Here is an 18,337-nt window from a genome sequence, read left to right on the forward strand (position 1 = left end):
CCATTCGTAGTGTTTCTGCGATATGAGCTACAGTTTCTGAAATCCAGTTTGTTTTGAAAGTCGATCGTGACTCCTAAACCATGCCGATCGCCAATGCAGCATTCTCGATGTTACCTGAGCTGGGCACTTTGAATGAACCACCCACATGCCATTTAGTGGTGTGGTGCACTTCTTTGCAGCATTTCATCGGTTTTGTAACCAGCAGGTAGGTATGCACCTAATTACTACACTTTTCATAATTGTGCAAACCCTTTTTTTCTCTTAGGATTTACATCTGAAGAAACATCTCGGTTTTTGCTCCGTGGTCTTGTGCTTAGACTGAAATATACCATCTCTGTGGATATTATCAAATCACGAACAAATTCCTCGGCACGTTAATTTGTTACGAAAACCCCAATTGCGATTGTACCTTTCCCACCGATTGAATGGACTGACATAAGCTCTAAGTCTCATCTACATTATTGCATAATTGATATGTTGGAATGGAAGGTAATTAAAACGTGCTTTTTATTTTCAGTCTTGCGAGAAACATTGGAGAGCATTGGAGTAGCATAAATCTTTTGAAGAGTCTAGCTCACCATACTTTACGCTCCAAGGCATACTTAACGTGCTCAAAGCACAGCGGAGGCACGTTGCTTGCTCATATTGACCTAAAAAGGCATTCGAAGGGTTCTCGTGTGCCAATTTGAAATGCGAGAAAGGATATAGTGTGCCTTTTCCCCGATGTTCCAGCTCTATGAGCTAAGAAGCTATGCGCTGGTTTGTCAAATAAGTTCAAAATAGGGAGAATGTGACGTCTGTCAAGACAGCCTCAGATTCAGATTCACTTTCAGAATCACATTCGGACCCCCTTAGATTTTCATAAAAACTGGTCCATGTGTACAGTTTTGGACGCTGATTCCAATGGTGAAGTCTGTTTTTCGCCACATATTATACTTTGGCCCCTAGAGGCATTCAAAGTTTTTTTTGGGCGAAAGGGGACCCCCTTAGATTTTCATAAAAACTGGTCCATGGGTACAGTTTTGGACGCTGATTCAAACGGTGAAGTCTGTTTTTCGCCACATATTATGCTTTGGCCCCTAGAGGCATTCAAAGTTTTTTGGGAGAAGGGGGACCCCTTAGATTTTCATAAAAACTGGTCCATGTGTACAGTTTTGGACGCTGATTCCAATGGTGAAGTCTGTTTTTCGCCACATATTATACTTTGGCCCCTAGAGGCATTCAAAGTTTTTTTTGGGCGAAGGGGGACCCCCTTAGATTTTCATAAAAACTGGTCCATGTGTACAGTTTTGGACGCTGATTCCAATGGTGAAGTCTGTTTTTCGCCACATATTATACTTTGGCCCCTAGAGGCATTCAAAGTTTTTTGGGGCGAAGGGGGACCCACTTAGATTTTCATAAAAACTGGTCCATGGTTACAGTTTTTGACGCTGATTCCAATGGTGAAGTCTGTTTTTCGCCACATATTATACTTTGGCCCCTAGAGGCATTCAAAGTTTTTTTTGGGCGAAGGGGGACCCCCTTAGATTTTCATTAAAACTGGTCCATGTGTACAGTTTTGGACGCTGATTCCAATGGTGAAGTCTGTTTTTCGCCACATTTATACTTTGGCCCCTAGAGGCATTCAAAAACTTTGAATGCCTCTAGGGGCCAAAGTATAATATGTGGCGAAAAACAGACTTCACCATTGGAATCAGCGTCCAAAACTGTACACATGGACCAGTTTTAATGAAAATCTAAGGGGGTCCCCCTTCCCCAAAAAACTTTGAATGCCTCTAGGGGCCAAAGTATAATATGTGGCGAAAAACAGACTTCACCGTTGGAATCAGCGTCCAAAACTGTAGCCATGGACCAGTTTTTATGAAAATCTAAGGGGGTCCCCCTTCGCTACAAAAAAACTTTGAATGCCTCTAGGGGCCAAAGTATAATATGTGGCGAAAAACAGACTTCACCATTGGAATCAGCGTCCAAAACTGTACCCATGGACCAATTTTTATGAAAATCTAAGGGGGTCCCCCTTCGCCCCAAAAAAACTTTGAATGCCTCTAGGGGCCAAAGTATAATATGTGGCGAAAAACAGACTTCACCATTGGAATCAGCGTCCAAAACTGTATACATGGACCAGTTTTTATGAAAATCTAAGGGGGTCCCCCTTCCCCCAAAAAAACTTTGAATGCCTCTAGGGGCCAAAGTATAATATGTGGCGAAAAACAGACTTCACCATTGGAATCAGCGTCCAAAACTGTACCCATGGACCAGTTTTTATGAAAATCTAAGGGGGTCCCCCTTCGCCCCCAAAAACTTTGAATGCCTCTAGGGGCCAAAGTATAATATGTGGCGAAAAACAGACCTCACCATTGGAATCAGCGTCCAAAACTGTACACATGGACCAGTTTTTATGAAAATCTAAGGGGGTCCCCTTCCCCAAAAAAACTTTGAATGCCTCTAGGGGCCAAAGTATAATATGTGGCGAAAAACAGACTTCACCGTTGGAATCAGCGTCCAAAACTATACACATGGACAAGTTTTTATGAAAATCTAAGGGGGTCCCCCTTCGCCCCAAAAAAACTTTGAATGCCTCTAGGGGCCAAAGTATAATATGTGGCGAAAAACAGACTTCACCATTGGAATCAGCGTCCAAAACTGTACCCATGGACCAGTTTTTATGAAAATCTAAGGGGGTCCGAATGTGATTCTGAAAGTGAATCTGAATCTGAGGCTGTCTTGACAGACGTGAGAATGTGACCTTTGACGGCCACTGTTGGGCTGACCGTTGATCTAAGCTAATAAACGACGCAATGATTTTTTTAGAGCCTTCTCGAATGCCGTTTACTGCGTGCTTCAACGTGGCACATGAGTCAAGCTAGAAAGGGTCGTAAAAAACGCCCCTTCACCTGCCCCCGCCTTGATGTGTTCCGATCGAAAAACAACGAGTCAACAACTGTGCCAAAGCCGTAATAATATCAAAACACAAAAACGTAAAACGTAGACTAATCTTAAAACCATAGGTGTTTTAGAGCCCCTTCACACTTTTGCAAGTCGTTAATGTCTAGGCGATCTTTCCTGGTTCAAATATGTCAGTGAATCCGCCTACAATGAAAAACCACCGCATAATTGTAGCCAAAACTTGCCTTATACCTTTACAGCGTACTCAGATTGAAAAGAAATTTCTTGCGCTGAATTATTAGCCAAGCTCGACACCTGATGTATGGAGCTGCTCTGATGGAGCTGCTCAGTAGCTCTGCAACTCTATTACCCTGAATGAATAAAAATGGGTTCATTTGTAACATGCGTTACTCAAATTCTAAATGAATCAATGCAGCACGGTATCAGACCTGTTTAGCGATCTTATCTACCGGTTAAAGATAGCATCCAAGCCGTTTACAGTCTGGTCACATTTCACTAATCCGCCGCAAGCGAAACCTCAAACCAGGAAAATCTGTTAACACCTCTCATCCAACGCAGCCAGCACGCCCAAGTACGGCTAATGTGGCCGACTTGCTCTAGATACATGAGGAGATTACCGGTTAGCCGGTGTGGACACTGCTTCAGGGCGGTTCCTCCCCGTGACCTTCCCCGAACCGGGCAGCGCCGGCTGGCCAGACACTCCCCTCCCGGCGGGAGCGTTACGAAACTGCGAACAATACTGGACGCCAGACCGCCCCCGCGCGCCGGAGCGAGGTACGGCGGGACCACCTTAGTGGTGTTCACAGATTGTCATGCAGCCGCAGATCGGTCACTGGTCAGTGGTGCTAGTCATCCCTGGTCACCTGATTCTCCTAGTTATCTCTATCTCCTTGTCACTGATTTTATGAAATAAGGACCACCCTGGTCACTGTTCTCAAATGCTGCAATGGTAGGCCATTCCATCGTAATCGTACTCAACTCGTAATCAAGATGCAAGGGGTCCCACCGGCCAAGAGGAAATCATAGTTATCCTTGGGTGAGATTCATCTTATCCCAAATAGATTCTGACCCACAGAACATCGCACTGACCTGGAAACAAAGATCACAAGCAATAAAAAGCAAATGTCATTAAACGGCAGCATCACTGCTGATACTGCTACTCTCAATTCACTGCTATTCTCAAGTATAACTACATAGATAGGCTCTTGGCTACAGACCATCTAAGAGTAATAAAACGATGCAAAGATAAAAAGATAAGTGCTTTACTGCTCCTGCCACTAGCAGTCATCTCTGATCCTGCCTGCGTATTTCTCAGTGACCCGAACCAGACTGTGTAGTGTGTCCCTGTGAGTGACGATGGCCGCTGACCCAGACACTGTAAGACTCTAACATCGCTCGGCCGCGATGACGCCATCCGCCGACCTGACCGTGACGACAGGGGTGTCGTCCGCAGCAGCGGGGGTCGCTCCCTGACCCGTTCGTCACCGCCGGAGATGGCCGAGGAGATACCATTGGTCGTCGCCACCGGCGGGCCTTCGCGCTGGTGTGGACTAGAAGAGGGGAAGGATGAGTGAGGATGACTGGGTTGGATCATCTGGAGATCGGTGGCGGTGTGGGTGGTCAGTGGTGACCCCGGCAGGCTGTCATTGGTTCTGGGTCACCCTGACATGGTCATCGCAGTGCCGTCTTCGACACGGGCCTAGACAGGAGAATTGGGCGATGCTGAGATAGGAGGCTGGGGCCAGAGGCCAGTATGTGCCACTCCTAGACTGGACACTTATAGCCCCTTTTTCGAAGGATATCTGGTTTGGATCTATACATGCATGACATTAGCACATTGAAGGCGTATCAATTCGGGCTCAGATGTTTTCTTCCTCTGACATTTGTCAGCTGACACACTTCTACACAAGAAGGAATTATATATACATATATATATAGATATATATGTATGTATATATATATCTATTGTATTATGCTGTAAAAGAGGAAAAGGAAAAGGACGCATACGGCGTGAAATTGTTCAACAGACGAGGGCGCGTACCAGCATACCTGTGAGTGAACGGACAACCTTCAATTGAGTGGCACAAGCGTAGTTGACACAAGAGAAATAGCCATCGTGATATAGCTATTAATTAGTCGTAATTGCCAATCAGCACACACGCTTTTAAATGTGAATGTAGTCCAACAAAAAAACGTACTGATTGCCCTATAAAGATTTTACACGTATGTGCAATGAAGACCAGTGTGCCCTTCATTAACCCGCGCACCGACGGGGGGGGGGCGGATATCCGCCCCCCCTGAGGTTTTTCGCGAATAGCGGGAAAACCGCGGCGCGTAGCGCCGCGAAATTTGGTATGACTATTCCCTTATCAATTTTACACATGGTGTGCAAGTTTGAACCTCCTACCTTTCAAGGTCAGGTCACCAGGTCACTTTGAATGACCCAACCTCAAGTCACTTTTTTGCAACTTTGTCACCGTGCCAGAGCTACAGTAGATGTCGGAGGCCTTTGAAAGTCGCAGGATGTTATTAGGTCATTAGTAGCTACAATTTGTATATCTCGGAATTTTGATATCGGTGACCTAAGGTCAGGTCAATTTCGCGACCTCCCCATTATAAGTCAATGGGGGAAAAATCAACTCCCTGTTTTTACCACTAAAACGGGTCGGAATGGCCCCATATACCATACATGACTTCATATACGATCAACCTTCACTACCTTGAGGTCTGTTTTGCTGTTGGGCAGCTGTGAGGTCATGTGACGTCATCAAAGGTCACCAAAGGTTTTTGGCCAATAACTCCGTACAGGAACAAGATACAGACGCGTGGATGGTCTCATTGTGTTCAGCTCGTCAAGACGCATCGAATGATATACATGCTGACCTCGAGGTCACGTGACCTGAGGTCAACCTTTGACCTTGACCTTTCGAGGTCAACATATATATCATTCGATGCGGATTGACGAGAGGATCACGATGATGCCCTTAGTTTGTTCCTATCTTGACTAATTCGAAAGTTATTCGAGAAAAACTCTCTCCATATTTAGCGCCGCCATTTTGGCTTTTTCGACCCCTGTGACGTCATCTTTGACCTGACCTGAAAATGACCTTAGTAAAAATTGTAGATCTTGACCGTGCGTATCCGATGCCTTTTACCGCTTGTCGCTATCTTGCTTCGTTCTCGAGATCTCAGGGGGGGGCGGTCATCCGCCCCCCCCCCCCCGTCGGTACTAAGTTGGCGCAGACCCCCGTCGGTGCGCGGGTTAATTATCATTGTCAGTTACGTCAGGCATTGGCATGCGTGCGTTTGCGAAAACTACAACTTTTACCTAAGATAGGCGAAATGAACTGTTGAAGAGTATGCTCATTATTCAAGCCTCTACAAACGATGCATACGAGGGCGGATTGGCACGCAGTGAAACATTTATCTCTTGATGAATATCACTATGTACTTTGAGTTGCAACCACACTTTGCAGTGTATGGAAATGTCAGTAGCCAGTAACCACTGAACATGTTTCCAGTCAGCCACGTTTTGGGAGACAAGCGAGCGTAATCGTGGAACCTGCACGTACGTACGCAGGTGTTAAAATAGATGCACGTAATTGCACTTAAAATACATACGCGCTCTTGTTGACTTGTGCTGTGCGTATTGCAGGTCACGGCTATCTAGCGTCTTACCTGGCCGCCCCACACTGGAACTCGCATGCGGGTTGCGACTTTTTGGGGTTTCGGGCTTCTTCAACATCAGATAATACAATCTAAGCCGAGTGACTCACGCTACCATCGAACTAGCGAGTCTGCATGTTTTCAACTTGCGAGCGACCTTGCATCGCATTCCAAAAGTTGATTTTGAGTCAACTTTCGATTTTCCTCGCTGCGAGGTCTGCGAGTTCTGCGAGATTTGCGGGTTTTGTGTTGGAATCGAATTTTGGTTCGTTGCGCTGGTATTGCGACTATATGTAATTTTCTGAAGGTGTACCGGCTTCACTGCATTCATGAAGTTACCATATAAGGGAACGGTCTAATCACTCTATGAATTAATATTTTGCCCGCAAACTTAAAACCCGCAAACTCGCAACCCACATGCGAGTTCCTGTGTGAGGCGGCCTCGATAGGCGTTATCACAAGTGTATTCGCGGCCATTGGGGCGACGTAAGAAAAGAAGAAACCAACTGGCCCCAAGAACTTTAAATTATCAGTTAGCATGCACCTTTTCCTTGATGTGTAGAGAATTTACCATTATTTGTTACAGAAAATTGCATTTAAAATTTTCCATTTATGCTTTTTTCATCGTTTGCACAATATGTTCTTTTACTAAGCTAGAAACACTAATTAGAAATAGTTCCCGCATCATCAAGAACAATAGGGAAGGCTTGAAGTGAATAAAATAATTTAAACGGTTTTGTAATCTATGTGAAGGCACTTCTAAAATTGCCTGTAGAAATATTGAAGGCAAAAGTTCAACTTTTTCACAAGACGGATGTCTATAAACCAATTTAACTTGTGACAACTCAGCCGGTATTTCGTCGCCTACAGCCCAGCTTTCCCTAGTGACCGATAGAGGCGCTGCTATCGTTGTCCGCCCGTGCCGCCTAACGTTTAGTCGCCGCTCCTTAGCGACGGCTCATTGCAAGCGGAACAATTATAATGCCTCTAACTATCCCACGGCGAAAGTTGCCCATCAAGAGAAGATAAATTCGAGAAAGAAGTGTTTAGGCGTAAACCATTACATGAAATCCATAAAGATGGCCGTTTGTCAAACGGATGTGTGATTGCGCAAATGTGGGCGATGCTCAGGGGTGGCCCAGGTGCTCCCAGCCACCAGGCGGGTCCTCCTAGGGCGGGGCCCGGGGAGGGCTGGACCCTACCTCCCCGCTGACGGCGGGCGCGCTGCTGTTTCGTCATCACTGGTCATCTCCGCTGTGACCTCCGCCAGCGCCTCGGCACCCCTCCGCCGCCGCTCCCGCCCCGCCCCGCCCCGCCCTGGCACCGTCCGCTGGGTGCTGACCGCTGAGCGCTGACCGCTGATCAGAGACCAGTCGCTTCACGTCGTCCCCAGCCGGCGGCTATGGGCCAGCGATGGCCTCCCGCCGACACTCCGTGGCCAGGTAATCAGAGCAGTCCGCGCCGTTAGGCAGACCGACCCCGTGCAGACAGACAGACAGCCCCACCGCTCCCGGCGGAGCGGGGCCGCCCCGTCCCGTCCCGCCCGCACCGCCCAGTCACACCAGAGATGCATGGCGTCCAACGCCTGGGGTGTGCGATGGTGCCTCAATCTGGGCTAGTAGCGGCCATGACCCACCGCGCGCCCCTCCCGGCAGCTGGACAAGGCGTCTCCGGTGTGGGAGATGCTTCTGGAAGGAAGGCCACCCTGCCGGTTCCGGTGGGCGTTCTGCAGAAGGTAGTTGATCAGGGGACGAGTACCACCCCAGGTGGGTCCATCGGCCAGGGGCGACCTCGGTGGGTCTGCGAAGAGATACGCGGATGAGGAAGCTGGAGCGATCTGGGGCGAAGATGGCGACGACGGGGACGCAAGTCACGTCGCGTTAGATCTGACGTCACGTCCATCGCCAGGCTCAGGAGGCCGTGGGGATGATGTGAAATGGAGATACATACGTAGGTGGCTGATAGCCCTCCAGTTCTCGATTCCGATCTTCAGCTGCCAATTGATTGAATGCATAAGTAGAAAGACGCAAATTGATAGCGTATAATGCCAACGTCTTTGGTGAATGGCCTTACGTCAAGTTAAAGATTTCCTAAACTTTTCATTCATTTAAAAAACAACATCTGCACTTATAAAATGAACAGGAAACAGAGATGTAACTAAACGAAACCTTAACATTTAAAAGCAGTTTCAGGCTAGCGCTGAAAGACTTGACTAGTGGTAGAGCCAATGCCGTCAGTGCCGAGCCCAACAAATACTAAATCTAATTCAACTTGCATTCTGATCCCTGTGGACTCGGCACTGCTGCTCAGCATTTGTTGAGGCTCAGCATTATCACTGCTTACAAGAGCACTGTCACGTCGTACCTCTTAGCACAATGAGCACGCCTGTGCTTCAGCTTTGTATCACTCCAAGCTACTGCACACGGGGCGTTCCACGACAAATCGACAAATAAAAAATTAAATTTGCACCCTCATATTTTATTCTTTGTTGAAAACTGGTGTAAGGGGTTGTGATGGGCGGGGAAGCCAGCTGTGGCAAGGATTTTTTTCTTCGAACAACGGTTTCCGAGATATAGCCTCGGGCAATTCCTGGAGTTCGCGCTGCAGCCCTATGTTTGGCGGCCTATAACTCAGAAACTATTGGTTTTTTACGATAAAAACTTTATATGGTTCAACACACAATCAACCAACAAACATTTTGGCTATCTCGGATTTTCAATTTTTGAAAATTTTGATCACGTGACCTTTTGTCCTATTTTTCGAAGAGTGACCTTGATATTTTCCCCACTGAAAGTTGCAATTTTGTCTGATGACGACTAAACCCTTATCAATTTTCATTCATATGCGATAATAAAAAAAGTGGTTATCGCCCTGCGTTGGCCTCAGGTTAGGTCATTTTTATGACCTGTCCATTATTACGAGCGGGAGCGACAGCGAGATCTCGAGAATAAAGCAAGATAGCGACAAGCGGTAAACGGTAAAGGGTACACACGGATAAGGTCTATAATTTTTACTGAGGTCATTTTCAGGTCAGGTCAAAGATGACGTCACAGGAGCTAAAAGGAAGTCCAAATAGCGGCACTATACATATATATGAAGTTTTTCTCGAATAACTTTCAAGGTATCCCACCTAGGAACAAACTAACAGCACCATCGTGATCCTCTCGTCGATCCGCATCGAAACATATGTATGTTGACCTCGAAAGGTCGAAAGGTCAAAAGTTGACCTTAGATCACGTGTACTAGGGTCAACTTTTGACCTTTCAACCTTTCGAGGTCAACATACATATGTTTCGATGCGGATCGACGAGAGGATCACGATGGTGCTATTAGTTTGTTCCTAGGTGGGATACCTTGAAAGTTATTCGAGAAAAACTTCATATATTTGTATAGTGCCGCTATTTTGACATCCTTTTAGCTCCAGTGACGTCATCTTTCACCTGACCTGAAAATGACCTCAGTAAAAATTATAGACCTTATCCGTGTGTACCCTTTACCGTTTACTGCTTGTCGCTATCTTGCTTTATTCTCGAGATCTCGCTGTCGCTCCCGCTCGTAATAATGGACAGGTCATAAAAATGACCTGACCTGAGGTCAACGCAGGGCGATAACCACTTTTTTTATTATCGCATATGAATGACAATTGATAAGGCTATAATCGTCACCAGACAAAATTGCAACTTTCAGTGGGGAAAATATCAAGGTCACTCTTCCAAAAATAGAACAAAAGGTCATGTGATCAAAATTTTCAAAAATTGAAAATCCGAGATAGCCAAAATGTTTGTTGGTTGATTGCGAGTTGAACCATATCAAGTTTTTATCGTAAAAAACCAATAGTTTCTGAGTTATAGGCCGCCAAACATAGGGCTGCAGCGTTAACTCCAGGAATTGCCCGAGGCTATATCTCGGAAACCGTTGTTCGAAGAAAAAAATCCTTGCCACAGCTGGCTTCCCCGCCCATCACAACCCATTAGACCAATTTTAAGCAAAAAATAAAATATGAGGGTGCAGGGCACTTGTCGATTTGTCGTGGAACGCCCCACACTGCACAGTGCACAATTAGCTGCAAGGATCTGCTAATCAGCTGCTGAGTACATTCGGCAGACAGCACTTTAATTGAACACTGGAACACCGAGTAATGGGCGCTGGCTGATATGTCATAACTACAATGAGATAGAGTGGGCGCTTCATGTATATCATTAGCGCTAACGAAGACTTCATAGGAAACTCTCTAAAGAGCAGTCGTACTCTAGTTTAGGTATAGGATGAATTGCACGGTACGATACGAAAGAAAGAAATGCCGTTCTTTATCCCAAAACAACTAACAAGTGTACAACGGACGATGTTATTTCATCTCCAGGTAGGTATGTGCCCAACCAAAAACAGATGCATACCTACCTTCATTGCAAGTGACGGTTTCCGATATTTTCCTCTCTCCCTTTTTGGTGGCTGCTAGGCTAGTATGGGTTAATTTAATCCTAGATGATGTAAAAAAGCATGTAAATGTCAAAGTGTGCCTGCATTTACCTGGCGATAACGTCGAAGATGATCACTGAGCAAATTACGGCGGCTACTAGCGTAATTCAACTTTGAATTACATACTTTTAGGGACATTTTACACTAAAAGATGACGTTCGACATGTAGAAATGTGAAATGCAGCTAGCATAAATCATCTCTCGGTGGTAAGATTTGCACTATCATTGCATGCCCCACTGAATCTGCCCCGCCCCTTCACTGCTGGGCGCGAAACAGACCCTTGTGGCCACCCATGGAGGGCGGAGGCCTATCCGCTGACCTAGGGGCGTGACCTGGGGCGTAGAGGATAACCCGGGGATAAGCCAATCCGCCCGGATATTACAAACGATCAGCTGAATACCGAGAGAGGCAAACCGACTGCTGAATCACCTGCGGTAGCCTCCGGGGTACGTAATCGCATGCAACAACACCTGGGAAAGACAATGGCCGCGGCGCGTTCCTGCGGCTCTGCTTGGGAACGCTCCATTTCTTCATTGGTTACTCGTTCAGTATTTGAGGGAGTGAATGGTTCTTTCGTTTACGTGTGCTGCGCATGTTAAAACTGATTAATGCAATTATCTGCATGTAAATGAAGCAATGTTCAAATATGTCAACGGCTGTGCAAATGACTAAAAATGTCGATTGTGTGTCGTCGGTATTTCAAGCCAAGTTCAATGTAATTGAGCCACTATTCGAGGCAATTCAGCGGCGATCCTTTTGCAGATCGGGTGGGGTCGTATTACCACACACCTCACGCACGCCCATCATATCGCCGTGCGCTCACCATCCACTCCCACCCTCTGCTCCCTCTACCCCACCCCTCTCCCCCTCTGCCTGTCGACGGGGGCAGTCGGTACACCATCGGGGCAGGTAGATACCTAACGGGCGACCCGGCGCAACCGGCGCCCTCGGCACGGGGAGGCTCCTGGCCGCTGCTAATGACAGACCGCGCTGCACCAGATTCCCTCCTGATGTGCCGCTGTGCCCCCTGCACCCGCTCCAGCCTGATTAGCCCATCGCCGGCCGACCGGGAGCTGTTGCGAAACGGTGATATGTGGCCGAGCGCGAGTTATGGGCAGGAGCGATGGACGGTGTTGGGTCGCCCCCAGCGATGACACGGAGGGCTCCCTATCGGGTGACACGATCGCGGTGTCTGCCGCCGGAGGGGTGACACCGGAAGGGTGACACAGGAGAGGTGACACCTGCGGGATGACACCGCGAGTCGCGTCCCGCAGCGCCGGTGTCTGCGGCGACCCCCGAGCTGAGTTATGGACCGTGTGTGTGCTGGGTGTGTGTGCCGGTATGTAGGTGGGTGCAGGGACTATGGATGGAAAGAGGGCAAGGCTGACCCGTCCTGGCACCAAAAGAGACATGAAGTGATACGGTTTTATGTAACAGAGCAACGTCTGGCGAACATTAAACAGGCGGGTCTGTAGAAGGTACTCCATTTGTAACGGATAAATGACGACTATAACCAGTACACGACCTCCACCCCCATCGCGTCTTTTACCTCATAACTCACGATCCAGTCCTGTCTTATCGCATCCCTCCCAGGTGACATTTATGCCGCCATTGTCACCAGGTTCGACCACCCACTCTCGAGTCTCGGCCGGGGCGCGAGCGGCTCTGACCCGTCGCAGATCGGGGTTAGATATAGAGCTCGGTTATCGGTCGCCGATCGGCGGGGAGTGCTCTGTTGAAACTGCCCCAGTGGCATTGGCTGCTCCCGTTTCGCGCCTCGCTGGCCGCCCGCCGCCCAGTTGCCCGAGGCGGCTACCACTGACCACTGACCAGTGAACACTGATGACCACTGACCACTCACCGGCTAGGGGTACCGCCCGCCGCCGCGCACCGCACCTGACACACATTAATATCGTGGTCATTACAAGATGGGGCGCGTCAAGGTCGGCGCTCGCTGCTCATCTTCGGGGCCCGTTTGACTCACACCTAATGGGTGCGGCTGATTTTCTGATTATCGGCCCGGCGATTGACTCCGTTTATGGACTGGTCGGTAGCCAGGTTGCGACATAACCCAGGTGAACTCAGTGCGAGCTCTTCGTTGTTGTTTGGGTATGCCAGCCAAAGAACAAATTAGCATGATGCATCGGCTTCTCTATACCAATATTTGTATATGTGCATTTATGCGGCCAATGCATGATAAAAAAGGTGTGCAAGAGAAACAAAAAGGCATTTACACATTTTCTTTGGTCGTGATGGTCAGCCCTTTAACCCGGCACCGCCTGGGCTATTTCCGTACCCACATCAGCCTGGGGGGGGGGTCGGATCCGACCCCCCCCTGTTATCTCGAGAACCAATGGTCGTATCGAGCCCCGCGAGGCGGCGTTCGAAAGGTCTCTACGAGACCTTCCCAAAGCACTCTTAAGATTTTAAGATTGAGGTCAACTTTCGGGTCAAGGTCAGGTCAAAGGTCAAATTCAGGGGTTTTGCATGATTAGGCTTACGGACAGCGGAATCGATAGCTGCTGCTCGAAACTCACCACAAAGGACCTCAAAGACCTAGTGAAGGTACCATGTGCGTATCGGGGTCATACTAAGTACGGGTCAAGGTCAGGTCAGGTCACGAAAGGTCACGGTTTTCACTTTCTGCTACATGGGCGTGCGACACATGTTTTATGGCTTATTTTTCACGCCAAATCCGATGGTAATGGTTATATGTGACCCCAAGTCACTGTGCTGGTGATAAGTGTGCATTGAAAGCATAAAAAATCGTTTATTCCATACATAACTAAACGAGGGCCAAGAAAAAAAGTCAATTTTTCAATTTTTTATTTTTGACATAAAAATGCACTTTTCTAGACGAGCTTTGTCCCAGGAATCTAGTGGTGTCATTTGTTTTCACATGCGATGTTCAGAAGTGCCTCTAATTCGCGAAAATGCTTATGACGTCACCATGCCCTATGCATGTTGGAGCTATTTTTTACAATTTGGGGGTCAAAATCAAGATAGAAAGTTGAAATTTGGGACATCTAATGTTCTAATAGAGCTCTATAACATATATTACGGTTGTTTGGAAATTCTCAAAATTTTGGATTTTATTAGCTGTTTTACAAAAAATATAGTTTTTTGAATTTTTAGGGGTGAAAAACGCATTTTATGGAAAATCCGAGATAACCATTTTAAAGAACTCGTTGAGCTGCGTCTTTTCATGTCCTTAATTTGCAATTTGCTTAAAACCTCGATTTTTGGCGATTTTTTAAAACATTTACCATTTTTTGACTGAAAACGCCATGTAGTTACATCACTAAAATCGATATATCTCAAAAAATTTTGTAAATTTTTTCTTAAAAATTGCACAGGAGACGTCAAATTGATGGGGGAGAAGGTATGCGAAGTTTCAAGTTGATAGCGCAAGCGGTTCATGAGTTATTCAAGAAAAACGGAGGGGCGGGGTCGGATCCGACCCCCCCCCCCCAGGCGGTCGCGGGTTAAGTCCATGTGAACCATTTCAGATTCGTGAGAAAAGAGTAGGTGGGAACCTTTGGTTAATTCGACCACCGAATGGTGCACGTTTTGAGCGGGATGTTTCGGTATGACATGCTTACCATTAGGTATGCGTCCACTCGATTTCACTTACATACTTTAACTAAGACAAATGTGGACATATGGAAAGAATGTGCTACCCCAGAAAACATTATTCTATCGGGTTATCTGCAAATTCGCTCGCCGGATGCAGGTGTGCCTACGCCCTGCAGCGCCGGGGCGTTCACCTGGAGCATATCCCGGCACCCCTGGGCTATTTCCGTACCCACGACAGCCGGGGGGGGTCGGATCCGACCCCCCCCCCCTGTTATCTCGAGAACCAATGGTCGTATCGAGCCCCGAGAGGTGGCGTTCGAAAGGTCTCTACGAGACCTTCCAAAATCACTCTTAAGATTTTAAGATTGAGGTCAACTTTCGGGTCAAGATCAGGTCAAAGGTCAAATTATGGGGTTTTGCATGAATAGGCTTACGGACAGTGGAATCGATAGCTGCTGCTCGAAACTCACCAAAAATGATCTCAAAGACCTAGTGAAGGTACCATGTGGGTATAGGGGTCATACTAAGTACGGGTCAAGGTCAGGTCAGGTCACGAAAGGTCACGGTTTTCACTTTCTACATGGGCGTGCGACACATGTTTTATGGCTTATTTTTCACGCCGAATCCGATGGTAATAGTTATATGTGACTCCAAGTCACTGTGCTGGTGATAAGTGTGCATTGAAAGCATAAAAATCGTTTATACCATACATAACTAAACGAGGGCTAAGAAAATAGTAAATTTTTCAACTTTTTATTTTTGACATAAAAATGCACTTTTCTAGACGAGCTGTGTCCCAGGAATCTACTGCATCTGAGGCTCCAACTGCATCTGAGGGGCACCTTTTTGTTAAAAAATGTCATTTTCAAAGTTTGACCTTTTCTGACCTGAAGAAAGTGACCTGATCTTCCGTAAATTCAGCTGAGAATGAACTCAAATGACACAGACGACATTGTTTTCGAAATTGATTAGTAAAATGGACCATAAAACATGCGGCATGTGACCGATAAATGATATAAACTTTTCGTGACCTAGGATAGCCTGGCCCTGACCTGAAGAGTTCCAAGTACGAGATCGGTACACTCAGGGTATCTAAGGCATATATCAAGGAGTGCACAAACCAAAAATGATCCCGATCAGAATTGTAAGCCGGCGGCCAGAACCTTAATTGTGAACAAGCCAAACTGCTGATAATTTTTACTTTGACCTGAACTTTGACGTCATCAGTGACCTCGAGGTCAATAGAATTTAGTTTCGCTTGACAGTTTTCCAGGGCTATCAGATACCGTTTGATAATTGATGATCGGCACAGTATAGTTTCGGAGATAGAGGGAACTCTGAAGAGCCCCCTCAGTTACTCGCGTCATGGAAAAAATACCCCAGTAATGCGCGTGTTAAAAATTAATAGGAATAGAAATAAGCTTTCATGAGTAGCTGTAAAATACAAAGAAGTCAACCGATGTCATCTACGATCAATGACTTTGACCTGAACATCAACTGCCATTGACACACACCATAATCCATGGAACAAACATAATTTCACATGCTGGCACGTTTCTTCTCATTAGTCTGTAGACCGCATGGAATATGTATGTGCTCAGCCATAAGCCACCAGCCTGGCCTGACAACTTCACGAGAATCATGTCACAGATCAAAGTTATGTTTTGGTCAGGAACATGAAAATGTCATGATAGGTGTGAAATTGAACTATTCGAGATTACTAAAGGTTTGATTGTGATCCACCGTTTCTGACGTATAGATATTCACGAAAACTGAAGGCTACGTCCATCCGACCCGCCTTCCCTTACCATGCTGATTAAATGTCATGGTCAAATAACAATTAAATCAACAAACTACGCATAAACATTTTCATTAGTTCTCCAGTCAAGCGTAGGATATTGTGAGAGAGCAAAACTCTCACTGTAAGTTCACAGACTTCATTCAGAACGCATGACCTTGCCCGTGTAAAAGTGTAGCGTCCCGCGGGAGGGTCGGATGGGCGAGGCTCGCCAAATGTCGACTGACCAGTCGTGACCGGTATATAAGACCGGCTGACCGGTGCAGTGGACATCATTCGACTGGTGCAGCTCGCAGAGTACACATCCTCCCAACAGCCAGAACATGAAGCTGGTGAGTACTTTGAACAAACTGTATTCGTTTTTTACTTCAGTTAGAGATGGTAATTGTTATTGACGCTTTCAGGTGCATCGAATCGTTTTTATCATATTTTGGAGATATATGAACTTAAATCATTGGCTTATTTTAAACAGAATACAGCAGTCTGAAAACCTATGCTTAATTATGATTTTAGAAGATTCGTTTGTATTGTGGTTTATGAAAAATTGATCTGAATAATTTTCAAATGTAATCATTCATATTCTTTTCCAGCTTCTGATTGCCGCCGTTATGGCCGTGGCCGCTGCCGACCGGCCTGCCCCGAGGCCCTACTCTGCCCCGGCCCCGCCGTCCTACTCTGCCCCTGCTCCCCCGCAGTACGGACAGAAGGTCCCCCAGATCCTCTCTCAGCAGTTTGACCTCCGTGACGACCAGTCCTACGACTCCAGGTAAGCCTAGAAAGTATTGGCAAAAAATATATTGGAAAGGGCCTAGAAATATTGATAACTATCAGGGAAACGTGTGCCTAGAAACAATGACTGAAAATTAGAACAGCGGACAAAGCAGTTTATTTGTAATCATGAAAGCTTAAAATGATTATGTGAAGAAAGATCGTTAAAAATATGGAGAGTTTATATACCTATGTCTGCATTAAAAGAACTCTACCAAGGTTTGAAAGGCATAAGATTTTCCAGAAAATCGTCAATGTCAGACGGGCAAAGCACCCGACTTATCTGCTAAATTTAGAAATTAGAATGCAAATATCGATCTAGAAACGGCCTTCCTTCTTTTAGAATTTGTATATGTTGGTGGGGAATCTCAATAAACATACGAAGATAGCTGTGATCATGCAGTCTCCTCAGTTGTGATCAAATCAATTAATTGCAATTCTACGTTTCTCACAGCTTCGAGACTGAGAACGGCATCTCTGCCTCCGAGTCTGGCAAGCCCGTGGCCGGCTACGGCAGCGAGCCCAGCTACGCTGTCCAGGGACAGTACAGCTACACCGACGACTACGGCAACACCTACACCGTCACCTACACGGCCGACGCCAACGGCTTCCAGCCGCAGGGTGCCCATTTCCCGACGCCCGTGCCCACCGAGTACCCGACCCCGCAGGTGCCGGTGACCCAGGCCAGCTACCAGGCGGCCCCCGTCCAGCCCCAGCCCCAGTACCAGGCCTACCAGCCCAGCTACCAGTAATTTAGCTGATCGTATTTATACATCTATTCCCTACATTTCATGCACCAATTGTACGCTTACGAGTCCATGTATTTATTGTGATACGGTTGTGATTGATACTTGTTCGAATGTATGTCCCATGTCCACAAAATATATGTGAATCGCATTAATTATCTTTTTCGATGACACAACAGACAAACTCTATGGAGGCTTTCAAACGCCATGGGTTTCAATGCTTATTAAGCCGTGGAAGACTTAGGGAGATTCAACAGTCGCATATAGATCTTATTTGCCAATATATCTTATATGTACTTGCACATACAACATCTAAATGCCCAGTTTTGGTTGTATTCTCTTTGTCGTCAGCATGTCAGCACACCGGTATGATCGAAAATTGTCGAGATTTCATGTAAA

The 18,337-nt window shown here is 46.6% G+C and overlaps 1 protein-coding gene across 5 annotated transcripts in view; it reads left to right on the forward strand.

Moving 5' to 3' along the window:
* The first annotated feature begins 16,597 nt into the window (after positions 1-16,597).
* The window catches only part of LOC122378315 (cuticle protein CP14.6-like), a 32,763-nt gene continuing 31,023 nt past the window's right edge, over positions 16,598-18,337 (forward strand). For 2 of the 5 annotated variants that reach the window (XM_043359258.1, XM_043359267.1), the window contains exons 1-3: positions 16,666-16,756; positions 17,015-17,190; positions 17,647-17,887. In XM_043359258.1, the coding sequence (XP_043215193.1) occupies positions 16,748-16,756; positions 17,015-17,190; positions 17,647-17,887 (426 nt within the window). In that variant the 5' untranslated portion in view covers positions 16,666-16,747. Of the gene's footprint in view, positions 16,757-17,014; positions 17,191-17,646; positions 18,094-18,337 lie in introns of those variants that run through there. The other 3 variants (XM_043359288.1, XM_043359275.1, XM_043359282.1) reach the window with 3 other exon arrangements.

The sequence above is a fragment of the Amphibalanus amphitrite genome, unplaced genomic scaffold (assembly GCF_019059575.1).
Source record: "Amphibalanus amphitrite isolate SeventyFive unplaced genomic scaffold, NRLGWU_Aamphi_draft 000007F_arrow, whole genome shotgun sequence".
Classification (NCBI taxonomy): domain Eukaryota; kingdom Metazoa; phylum Arthropoda; class Thecostraca; order Balanomorpha; family Balanidae; genus Amphibalanus; species Amphibalanus amphitrite.